The 12,422-nt window shown below is 38.6% G+C and overlaps 1 protein-coding gene across 1 annotated transcript; it reads right to left on the reverse strand.

The window, feature by feature from the left end:
• Window positions 1–986: 986 nt before the first annotated feature.
• LOC149563566 (protein VACUOLELESS GAMETOPHYTES-like) lies at window positions 987–12,134 on the reverse strand. Its single transcript, XM_089824028.1, has 2 exons — window positions 11,726–12,134; window positions 987–1,826 (listed from the first exon to the last, which is right to left on the reverse strand). Exons 1-2 carry the CDS (start codon window positions 11,862–11,864, stop codon window positions 1,219–1,221), a joined length of 747 nt encoding a protein of 248 aa, XP_089680154.1. The 5' UTR covers window positions 11,865–12,134; the 3' UTR covers window positions 987–1,218.
• Between the last annotated feature and the right edge of the window lie 288 nt (window positions 12,135–12,422).

The raw sequence follows: 12,422 nt of genomic DNA on the forward strand, positions 1-12,422 counted from the left end.
AAACTGAACATTTAATGTGGAGGCGTTAATCAAGTATAACTGTTACAACAAGACATGTCAACTAGAGACCTCCTTAAAACACATTATATATTAACCAAGATTATTGTAATTAAGATTCTAGTGTAATTTGGTAGAATGAATCTATATATTTTAAGTCACCGTGGTTGGTTGAACAATCATAGAAGATTATCTTGGTTCACTTCTTTCAAGAATTGGTAGTCCTCTTTTTGATAGCTAGAATGAGTGATAATTTTAGTATTAAATAGTTAGTACAATGTAGTCTATATAAGAATTGATGAAATCTCAAATGAAGTTGGTTACACCAACACTTTTTATACATTACTACTCTTCAATAATCATTTGAATTAGTAACTTCATCCTCTAGTTAATTACACATGCATTTTCTCAAGAACCCACTTGAAATCAATATTACTTAATAATTCATTTTCCATGATTCAATTTAATTGCTCATATCCATTTCTAACCCATAATTAATACCTATAGCATTTAATAAAGTGAAAGAAAAATATAATTAAAAACTTTATAGTTCCTTTCATTTTATACCCATTTTAATAATAGTCAAAAACTTTTAATGGAATTAGTGCATAAATTATTCGTGAAATTAAATCCCATGATCTACCATTGTACACCATTTTCCCATACCTAATACAATTTATATGGCATCTATAGTGTTAGTATACGACACTCCTATCATTCGAATATGAGTCTGCATCCTTTTGTTTCCCAAAGCTGAACTCCACTTTTCAATTCAATTCTTCTCTATCCACTGCAAAACTTCTTACTTCACTTTCAACAGTAAACTTATTAAAAAATTATGATCTAAACAATGCCTTAATTTAAAAAGGTCAAGAGGAGCAATGCTAACTTGTAGATATATTTTGTGCTGTAATATTCGGCCACTTTTCAAAGATTAGGAACAATTAGATGAAAATTACTATCACATCAAAGAATCAAGGAGCAATATATTTGACCAAAAAATAAACACCTGTATTATAGCAAAATATATATTTACAATTACATGGGACCACACTGGAAAATTGATTACCTCGTAAGGATTCAAGTATCTACTAGCTCTCAGGTCACCTAAAGTTAAAAAACAGAGACAGTAATGATACAATAGCAGAATCGAACACTTTTAAATATATCACTTTATAGAAAAGCCACAAGAAAACATTAAGTAAAAGCGAAAGAAAAAAATTAACGTGGCCCACGTTTAGCATCACCATCAGCGACAAGAAGAACCACCTCACGACTTACAGTATCAAGAATAACATCCCCAACTTCTTGACCAAGCTCTTCGACAAGTCCCCCCAAAAATATCCGAACAACCTGAGATGCATAACGAGAAGCCCTTGCAACCTTTCCTTTCTTAGGTGGCTCATTGATCCCCTGCGCCTGGAGGCCATTAATGATACCTTTCGCACAAAGAGCATGTAGATAGAATTCGCAGGGAGCGCAGTAATATACCCACGCGGTGCCCTTATTGTTGCATGCATTGCATGTGTAAGGGGAGTTGTTGGGTAAGGGAGAGGAAGATAAGAGTTCCAGGGAGTGCTGAGGATGCTCCTTCACGGTGAGCTCGGAGGGGAGTTGCAAGCAGCACGGATGAATGCAAAAAGAGCACATTGGGCAACGAAAGGCACAACCGTTGGTTGCTTTTCCACAAACCCCACATTTGGGCTTTTTCATTCTGGCTTCTTTGTTATGGAAGACCAGCTGGTGTTGACTGTGGTATGGGTGGATGGTCGTGGGTGAAGCTTTGGCACAGAACTCGTGCATGTGGAAGTTGCATTTGGTGCACCTGTGTCAAATAAACGAGAGTGTTAAACACTTCAATGTTTGAAGGTCAAGAGGAAAGGGTCCTAAGGAAAGAAGATAACTATGATTCTAAGAATAGTGTATTGCATTTTGCACTATCAAACAATACAAACATTATTAGGAAAGAAGATAACTATGATCTTGAGAATCGTATATTGTATTCTGCACTATCAAGTGAAGTCTCAAGAAAAGCATGGGTAATTGATAGTGGATCATCTCGAGACATTACAAGATACAATGTAATGGGCACCCCTGGATGTCCCAAAAAACTAAACCAAATTGCTAAAAGGAATTATGTCAAACAGTTTGCATTCAACTTCTTAAAACCCCTTATAACTTCGAAAATCAAACGTTTATTTGTTTGTTGTGTTTCATGCATGGAATTGGTATCATACAACATAAAAAAGAAAGGAACTACAATAATATGCAAAGTGGAAATGAACTGCTGCTAATAAAATGTTATTTTCAGAATTCATAAAACCAAATACATGGCAGATTTATCAACTCACTAATTACTTCAGCAATATTGTCATAATACTCCAGCCCATGCTTACGAACTTGCTGCTACAATACTTTGTCCTTCAATCAGTCCACTACCTTCGTAATACCATTCCCTCAAAGCGGCATAAGCGTCGGACAAGTAGTGAAGAAGATATGAGCAAAATACCAAATCTGCCTATAGCCGGAAATGCAACTAAACTGCCTAATAATGAAGCCAAAAACAAAGAATTCCAAAGGCCAAGCCCCAAGGGAATGACGTCTAGAATGTTACAGGAGAGGATAGACGTCCTCAAGTGCCAAGAACTAAGCTGCAACTCACATACCAATTTCTTCTCATATTCAACCTGCCTAATGAAGCCACAGATGCTTCCTTTTATTCTATTCCCATGGGTCCGCTCAACTCATATGGGCAATGTGGGATAAAAGATGTGTAATATAAAACATATATTAAAATACCCCTTATGTCTCCCTTGGGTACACATCACCATAAAATAAATATTAAAGTAACACTTTAATATTTTACAATTAAATTAGACGTTACTTTAATAAAACTTCAGGCATTAAAATGTATTAGCAATCGAACTCCGAATAATGCGAGTGATAGCTCATCGAAAAGCTCTCACCGAGGAGTATCGAATCCAATCACCAAAATTGACCTGCACTGTGTCCTGCCGACTTACTAAAAATAGTAAGTATGCCTGAAACTGAGTAAATTAACTTCGTTTTGGCCCAAACTGGAAATGACTAGGCCAAAACACTCCAAGATCCCATTAAACACTTCGTTAGCCCTCGAGACCACGTAGAAAAAGGCTAACGCACACACACTTGGTCAACTGCTAAAATGGGGACATTACAGTCCGCCCCCCTTGAAATTGCTTGTCCTCAAGCAATCTCAGTCCAGCCTGCTGAATAACCTGCTCACTCTCCCATGTAGAATCTTCCTCCGACAGGTCTTTCCATCTGACCAAATACTCCTTCACTATCCTGCTTCTAAGCTTCCTCTCTCTGGTATCTAGAATAGCCTCAGGTACTAACACAAGCTTCCCCTCCTCATCCAAAGGGGGTAAATCTGCAGAAGGCACTACACTCTGACCAATGGCTTTCTTAAGCCTAGACACATGAAACACATTGTGCACTCGATTGCCTTCTGGAAGCTCAAGCTCATAGGCGACTTTGCCCACTTTGCGAATCACCCTGTATGGACCATAAAATCTAGGTTTCAACTTTTTAGCTCCGCTCTTCTTGAGCGATGACTGTCTATATGGTTGTAGCCTCAAGTAAACCATATCCCCTACCTCGAAGTTGCGCTCTATTCGGTGCTGATCAGCATACAATTTCTTTTGATTCTGGGCCTGTTGTATATTCTCTTTGAGCACTTTCAGGATGTCCTGACTATCCTGCAATAAGTTTTTGGCTTTGGGCACTCTACTGTCCCCCAAAACTAAATCCATGAAGCTAGGTGCTTCATAACCATAGAGTGCCATGAAAGGAGTCATCTTGATGGACATATGATAAGTGGTGTTATAACAATACTCTCCCATATGCAACCATCTGATCCAAGCCTTTTGTTGTGTAGTTACATAGTTCCTCAAATATCCTTCCGCCCATTTATTCACAATCTCTGTTTGCCCATCTGTTTGCGGATGATAACTAGTGCTAGGTGTAAGATGTGTACCACACAACCTAAACAACTCTTGCCAAAAATCACTCATAAACTTACTATCCCGGTCGCTGACAATGAATTTGGGCAACCCATGTAACCTGAATATCTCTTTAAAGAAAAGCTCTGCCACCTGTGCTGCTGTGTAAGTGGACGGAATAGCAATGAAGTGAGCAAACTTCGTCAAGCGGTCCACCACCACATAGATGCAATACCTTCCCTGTACTCGTGGTAAACCAGTGATGAAGTCCATCAAAATACTTTCCCATTTCCTATCAGGAATGGGCAAGGGTTGTAATAAACCTGCAGGAAATGTGTGTTATCCCTTATTCTGTTGACAAACCACACACTCCCTGACATACCTCTGAACATCATCCTTGAGCCCTTTCCATGAAAACCACTCTCTGATCTTCCTGTAGGTCTTGAAGACCCCCGAATGTCTAGCTGTGGGTGCATCATGAAATGCCTTCAGTATCGCCTCTCTCAAATGTGATGATGGAATCAAATAAACCCTATCCTGAACTCTGATCAATCCATCTATCACCTCATAGCGATCATCCTGTATGGTACCTGAAATCAATCCAGAAGCCCAAGCATCTCCGACATACTCTGCTATAATCCGATCTGTCCAATCTCCTAAAATCTCTGCCAGAGCACATAAGTGAGGTCTCCGAGATAAGGCATCAGCCACCACATTTTTCTTACCTTTGACAAACTCTATGTCAAAGTCATAAGCCTGCAATTTAGTCACCCATTTTTGTTGCCGGTCATTAAGATCACGCTGGCTCATGAAGTATTTAATACTGTTGTGATCAGTCTTGATCACAAAATGTCCACCTACCAAATATGATCAAAATTTGGCCAATGCATGCATTATGGCCAACATCTCCCGGTCATAGACAGAATAAATTTTCTCAACTCCTCGGAGCTTCCTACTCTCGAATGCAATGGGATGCTTCTCCTGCATCAATACTGCTCCAATCCCATCACCAAATGCATCACAATGAAGCTCAAAAGGCTTCGTGAAATTTGGTAGAGCTAGAACTGGACATGAAGACATTACCTGCTTGAAATGCTCAAAACACCTCTGTGCTGCCCCTATCCACACGAAGGCTCCTTTCCTAGTAAGATCTGTCAAGGGTGTAGCAATCTGTGAGAATCCCTTAACAAACCTCCTATAAAAACCACATAAACCAAAGAATCCCTTAAGCTGTGTAAGGTTTGTGGGAGTAGGCCATTCTACAATAGCTCTAATCTTTTCGGGATCAACCCGAACACCATATGCACTAATGATATGCCCTAGGTAAAGGAGCTCAGTCATGCCAAACTCACATTTAGATTCCTTGGCATACAATGACTCTCTCTCCAGAATAGATAACACCTCCTCTAGATGATGTAAGTGCTCCTCCCAGGTCTTACTGAAGACCAAGATGTCATCAAAGAAGATCAAGACAAATCTCCTCAGTTGCTTCCTGAATACCTGGTTCATACAACTTTGAAATGTAGCAGGTGCATTGGTTAGACCAAATGGCATAACCATGAACTCAAAGTGGCCATAGTGACATCGGAAGGCTGTTTTCTCAATGTCCTTTGCTCTCATCCTGATCTGATGGTATCCGGATTGCAAATCAATTTTGGTGAAGAAGCATGCCCCATGCAACTCATCAATCAGCTCATCAATCCTAGGAATGGGATACCTATTTTTAACTGTTTTCTTATTCAGTGCCCTGTAATCGATGCACATGTGCATCGTCCCATCCTTCTTCTTTACCAATACTACTGCTGAAGCAAAAGGGCTCTTACTGGGCCTGATATGCCCCATCTCCAACAAATCCTTAATCGCCTTCTCTATCTCATCCTTGTGTTTCTTAGGATGACGATAGGGAGTAATCATAACTGGTTTGGCTCCCTCCTCGAGCTCAATAACATGTTCCATCCCTCTGTCAGGAGGAACCCCATGAGGAATATCACTAAATACTTTAGCGTGTCTATCGAGTATCTTCTGGACATCTAGTGGATGACTCTTTTCTTGTGGCTCTGGTGAAGTTGGCATAATGTGGCACTCTGCCGCCCACTCTATGTCATCATGACGAAAAAGTCTCTGCATTCTCCTCAAGGACACTATTCTGCAACCTCCATCTGAAAGCCCTCTAAGTACCACAGTTCTCCCCTCATGCTGGAATCTCATCTCCAATTTTGCTAGATTGAGTGTGAACTCAACTAGTGAAGCCATCCATGTCATGTCGAGGATGACATCATAATCTCCCATGTCCACAACATAGAACTCATCCTCCAACTCGTAGCCATCTCCAAACCTGATGCGAAGATTAGATATCTTTCGAGTGCATAATAACTTATCACCGTTAGCCACCATGACTCTAAACCCATCATGCTCCTCTGTCTGTAACCCTCTCCTGGCTACCAACTGTGCATCTATGAAGTTATGTGTAGCCCCAGTCTCAATAAGAGATATCACTTTCTGCCCTTGGATAGTACCCCTGACCTTAAATGTGATTGCCTTTTGGGCCCCTGTCAAGTGTGCCAACGATCTATCATCCTTAGGAATGTTGCTCTCCTCTATAGTGTTACCCTCATCTGAATCGGAGTGCTGATCCTCCCCTTCTGACTCTGACTCTTCTGCTGAAAAATACTCCATTTGATTTGCCTTAGCCTTGAGAGAACATTTATGAGATAAGTCCCAAGGCTCTCTACAATGGAAGCACAGCTTCTTCTTTCGAAGTTCATTCAAGGTTTCATTGTCTAGTCCTTTTGATCCTTCTTTGGGTTTGCTATACTCTTTCTGAAATGATTTTTTGTCTTTGTCCTTGCAGTAGGAAGAATCTGTTGAATGGTTTTTTCCTTTGTATACCGAAGGGGCTAAATCTCGTGCCTTTTTAGTTGCTTCAGCTAACATGAGTGGATCATGTCCCTTCACCCAACCTCGTAATGGATCAGCAAGAGCATCACAAAATAACACCACCAATCTCCTAGGAGAGATATTAGTAACAACTACAGACAAGCGCTGAAACTCGGCAATGTAAGCATCCACAGAACCTGACTGTTTTAACTGTGCTAGCTCCTTGAAATGTAACTCGGGATCCTTAGTGTCAAATCTCCCAATCAATGTTTCAGTGAATTCCTCATAGGATGTAATATGATTATGCCCCAAAGTCACCATGCCATGATGCCACCATTCATGTGCAATGCCATCCAAGTGCATAGCCGCATACTTGATAGCCTCCTCCTCAGGCATAGGATTTAGCTGCAAGTATGTATCTACCTTCTGCACCCAAGCTCGTGCAGTCATCTTCCCTGAAGCATCATAATAAGGTAAAGAAAGTTTTCCAACTTTCTTTCTCAGCTTAAAGTTTTGATTCCTCCCTCCTGCTTTAGGCATGTGTCTCATCCTCAAGTCCATATAATCTCTAAGAGAAATATCCGCCTGAAACTCTGGTCCACTAGCCTCCCAGTCCCTCTTGAACTGATCCTGTAACTCGGTAATTTGCGGTTCGTAAACCGGATCTCTGGGTGGAAAAGTGGGTAGAAGAGGTCTCGAGTTCGCAGTCCGTGCTGGGCGTGCAACGTGTCTAGAGTTATCAGCCTCATTCCCATTATTGCCGTGTCCATTATTACCATTAATGTTATTCTCAGGACAATTGTTGTTGCCTTGGCCTTCATGGTTATTGTTTCCCCCGTTGTTATTGTTTCCCTCGTTGTTATTGTTTCTGTTGTTGGCATCACCTGGATTAATATTGACACCCATCTGTCTAGCCATGAGCTGCAACATCATGTCCATTCGCCTATTCTGCTCCTGCTGCATACGCTGCCCCTGCTCTAATGTATCCAGTAACTGTCGGAACAGTACCTCCTCCTGATCTGGACCAGCATTTCTACCTCCGCCTAATCCTGTATTCCTGTCATCTCGATCACCCATATTATTGTCCTGATCATAAAATATCTCCTCTGTGTCTGTATGGTTGAATTCAATGTCCCCCTGCACGGATGTACTAGACTGTTTGCTTTGCAAGTCTGAAATCCTATTTTGTCTTGCTCTGGTATCGCGGAAATTATAAGACCCCTGTCGCATGCTCAAAAATAAATGCTTAGTCTGTGTTTTTTACATACTTTTTCCCTCTATCTAGCTGTTCCAAATTCCCTATAAGACCTCCACAGGATGGCAGGACTTATAGCTCTGATACCATTGTAATGGGCACCCCTGGATGTCCCAAAAAACTAAACCAAATTGCTAAAAGGAATTATGTCAAACAGTTTGCATTCAACTTCTTAAAACCCCTTATAACTCCAAAAATCAAACGTTTATTTGTTTGTTGTGTTTCATGCATGGAATTGGTATCATACAACATAAACAAGAAAGGAACTACAATAATATGCAAAGTGGAAATGAACTGCTGCTAATAAAATGTTATTTTCAGAATTCATAAAACCAAATACATGGCAGATTTATCAACTCACTAATTACTTCAGCAATATTGTCATAATACTCCAGCCCATGCTTACGAACTTGCTGCTACAATACTTTGTCCTTCAATCAGTCCACTACCTTCGTAATACCATTCCCTCAAAGCGGCATAAGCATCAGACAAGTAGTGAAGAAGATATGAGCAAAATACCAAATCTGCCTATAGCCGGAAATGCAACTAAACTGCCTGATAATGAAGCCAAAAACAAAGAATTCCAAAGGCCAAACCCCAAGGGAATGACGTTTAGAATGTTACAAGAGAGGATAGACGTCCTCAAATGCCAAGAACTGAGCTGCAACTCACATACCAATTTCTTCTCATATTCAACCTGCCTAATGAAGCCACAAATGCTTCCTTTTATTCTATTCCCACGGGTCCGCTCAACTCATATGGGCAATGTGAGATAAAAGATGTGTATTATAAAACATATATTAAAATACCCCTTATGTCTCCCTTGGGTACACATCACCATAAAATAAATATTAAAGTAACACTTTAATATTTTACAATTAAATTACACGTTACTTTAATAAAACTTCAAGCATTAAAATGTATTAGCAATCGAACTCCGAATAATGCGAGTGATAGCTCATCGAAAAGCTCTCACCGAGGAGTATCGAATCTAATCACCAAAATTGACCTGCACTGTGTCCTGTCGACTTACTAAAAATAGTAATTATGCCTGAAACTGAGTAAATCAACTTCATTTTGGCCCAAACTGGAAATGACTAGGCCAAAACACTCCAAGATCCCATTAAACCCTTCGTTAGCCCTCGGGACCATGTAGAACAAGGCTAACGCACACACACTTGGTCAACTGCTAAAATGGGGACATTACATACAAAGAAGCATTGGACTCTATATTTGAAGAAGTTGATGGCAAAGTTACCGTTGGTGATAATTTTGCTCATTCAATGAAAGAAATTGGGAATTGTACCCTGAAACTGAAGTTGCATAGTTCTCTACATCTCAAAGGAGTACTCTATGTACCAAGGATAAAAAGGAATATAATCTCAGTCAGAACACTTGAAATTGATGGATGTAATGTTGCATTCATGAATGGTAAAGTAATGACCTAGTCTAAGAAATCTTGATTTAAGAAAGCAAAGTTGATTGGTCAAAGAAAGGGATAATTGTATGAACTAAATACAACTTAGTCAACATATTCAAGCATTAATTCATGAAGCTATAGACATAAACAAAATGACACAGAAGGTTAGGACATCTAAATTTCAAAACATTGTCAACTATGGAGAAGATGGTATTGGTTTACCTAAGTTGAATAAAGATCACTCAAGCATATGCAAAGGATGCACTCTAGGTAAGAACGCCAAAAGTCCATTTCATGCTAGCACTAGAAAAGCTAATAGTATTTTGGAATTAATCCACTCAGATTTATGTAGATCTATGTTTGTTCCTTCTTTTGGAGGATTCTGGTACTATGTACTTTTCATAGATGACTTTTCTAGGAAAACATGGATTTATTTCTTAATGTGTAAAGAATCAGAAAAAATTCTTAAGAGATTTTAAGAATTCAAAACATTAACTGAAAGCTTATCAGGACAAAAAATTAAAACTCTTAAGACTAATAATGGAGGGGAATACGCTTCAGATTTGTTTAAAGAATTTTGTAAAGAAGCAAGAATTAAGAGGGAGTATACCATTCCTTATAACCCACAACAAAACAAGCTACTAGAAAGGAAGGATAGAGCAATTATAGAAGATGCAAGAGCTATGATATTTGATCAAAATTTAGAATATTATCTTTGAGCAAAAGCCTCTTGTTGTCTATATTCAAAATAGAAGTCCTCGCACATACTTTAGTGATAAAACTCTAGAAGAAGTCTTTACTAAGGTTCAATCTAATATAAGTTATCTTAGGATTTTTGGGTGCCTAGTGTATATACATGTTCCAAAAGAAATGAGAACTAAGTTGGAAACCTTAAGGAGGAAAGGTATATTTGTTGGGAATAGTGAAACATCTAAAGCATATAGGATTTTCAGACCTAGTTAAAAAAATATTGAACTTAGTAGAAGTGTAATATTTGAAGAAGATTTAGCATTCAAAAGAGCTCTAAGTTCTAAAGATCCCTCTCCCTTACCTAGCTCAAAAGAAAATACTAAATTTGAGTTTTAGAGGGAAAACATTGAAGAAATTGAAAATGAAATTCAAAAGCTTAATCTTGAGGAAACTCAAAATTCAAAGAAAAGACCACTTTGTGCTATTAAGACAGTAGAGGAAGCACAAGACTTCGCTACACCATCTGGAGCCTTGAGAAAAAGGAAAAGACCCAAAAGATTTTTTAGTTATGCAGTAAACATGAGTTATCTATCTAAATCAGGACTAACCAATGTTTTAGATGGCATTCAACATTGAGCTTAGAAAGATACCATGACGAAAGAATATCAATCCATTATTAAGAATTATGTTTGGGAAGTTATTCCAAGACTTGGAGGAAAATCTGTTGTGTCTTCTAAATGGATATTTAAAACCAGGCATGCTACTGATGGTAGCACTGAAACATATAAAGCCAGATTAGTAGCCAGGGTATTCTTTCAGAAAGAGAGAATTGAATATGAAGGAATCGTTGCTCTTGTTGATAGATACACCTCTGTAAGATTAGTCCTAGCTATTGCAACATTGAAGGGATAGAAAGTACATTAGATGGATGTATAAACATCATTTCTGAATGGAAAAATTACATAAGAGGTATATTTGGAACAATCTAAAGGATTTGGAACTCATAACCCTAAAGTTTTTGTTTGTAGGCTCAAGAAAGCTCTCTATGGGCTTAAATAGGCTCCAAGGCCCTGGTTTGAAAGAATTGATAAGTATCTCACCAGTTTAGGATTCTTTAAAAATGAAGTTGATCCAAATCTCTATTATAAAAAGGATAAAGATGATATGATAATATTGATACTGTATGTTGATGATTTACTAATAACAAGCGATGATCATCTTATAGATCAATGCAAGAATGATCTAATTAGAGAAGTTGAAATGAAAAATTTAGGACTCTTTCATTATTTCTTAGGGCTAGAAGTATGACAAAATTCGGATAGCATCAAAATTAATCAAGGAAAGTATATATTAGACATCTTGAAGAGATTTGGAATGTGAAATTGCAGGCCTATGTCTTTCCCAATGATCTACATAAACTTAAGGAATCAGTAGTAGAATCACCTTCTAAAAGGGAAGAAAACCAGAAAATATGACCTAAAGAAATGATAAAGCCAAAACTGTATCGCAGTCCAGCTCCATATTCCTTACATCCGCTGCAGGTGTAGAGTGACTGCGCAAACACGAAATTGAGAGGATGTTGTGGATGACTTGAATGCTGAATCTCTTCCCCTACTTTAGACACCATTTGCAGAGTTGTCATCAATCCGTAAAGAAAAAGCTTATTGAAATCTTGAGAGAAGATATTAAGCTAAGCTTCAGACTTTCTTTAGGCTCGATGATTAGTCCAGAACTGATAGCTATTACTTATATGCAGATCTAGAATATTAGGGTTCTTGCGAATAAAATTATCTAAACCGCCTCGTGGAGAAATATCAGGATTGAGTTTATAAAGATTCTTAATCACATTTCACATAGAAAGTGGGATGTTTCTTGCTCGGCAATCACCTTCTGTTACACCATCACGTAAAGGTACATATCTGATGAGCGGACTACAATAATTTATCTGTCTTTTGAGAAATTCAAGTAGACGAATTTGCCAGCTGTTGGATAGCTGGAATCGATTGAGCGGACTACAATAATTTATCTCTTGCGTGTTGCGACGTTCAAAAGCCAACATTATGAATATTTCATGTCCGTGAAATCTGGTATATATCAAGTTTCCAAAAATTACATTGGCGTTCTATGTATTACAGCTATTAATTGCTCTATAAAACATTACTTGGACCCAAACGAAACGTTTCATATCTAATAAATCATG

Source organism: Cupressus sempervirens, chromosome 4 (genome assembly GCF_028749045.1).
Source record: "Cupressus sempervirens isolate cs-2001-9-10 chromosome 4, ASM2874904v1, whole genome shotgun sequence".
NCBI classification, from domain to species: Eukaryota; Viridiplantae; Streptophyta; class Pinopsida; order Cupressales; family Cupressaceae; genus Cupressus; species Cupressus sempervirens.

Bases quoted from the DNA above. Each gene is read 5' to 3' on its own strand.
- LOC149563566 (XM_089824028.1), bottom strand. From the start codon at position 11,864: ATGACAACTCTGCAAATGGTGTCTAAAGTAGGGGAAGAGATTCAGCAT. The intron at 1,827-11,725 runs ACAGTTTTGGCT...CGTTTATTTGAC, and splicing joins ATATGGAGCTGGACTGCGAT to ACAGGTGCACCAAATGCAAC.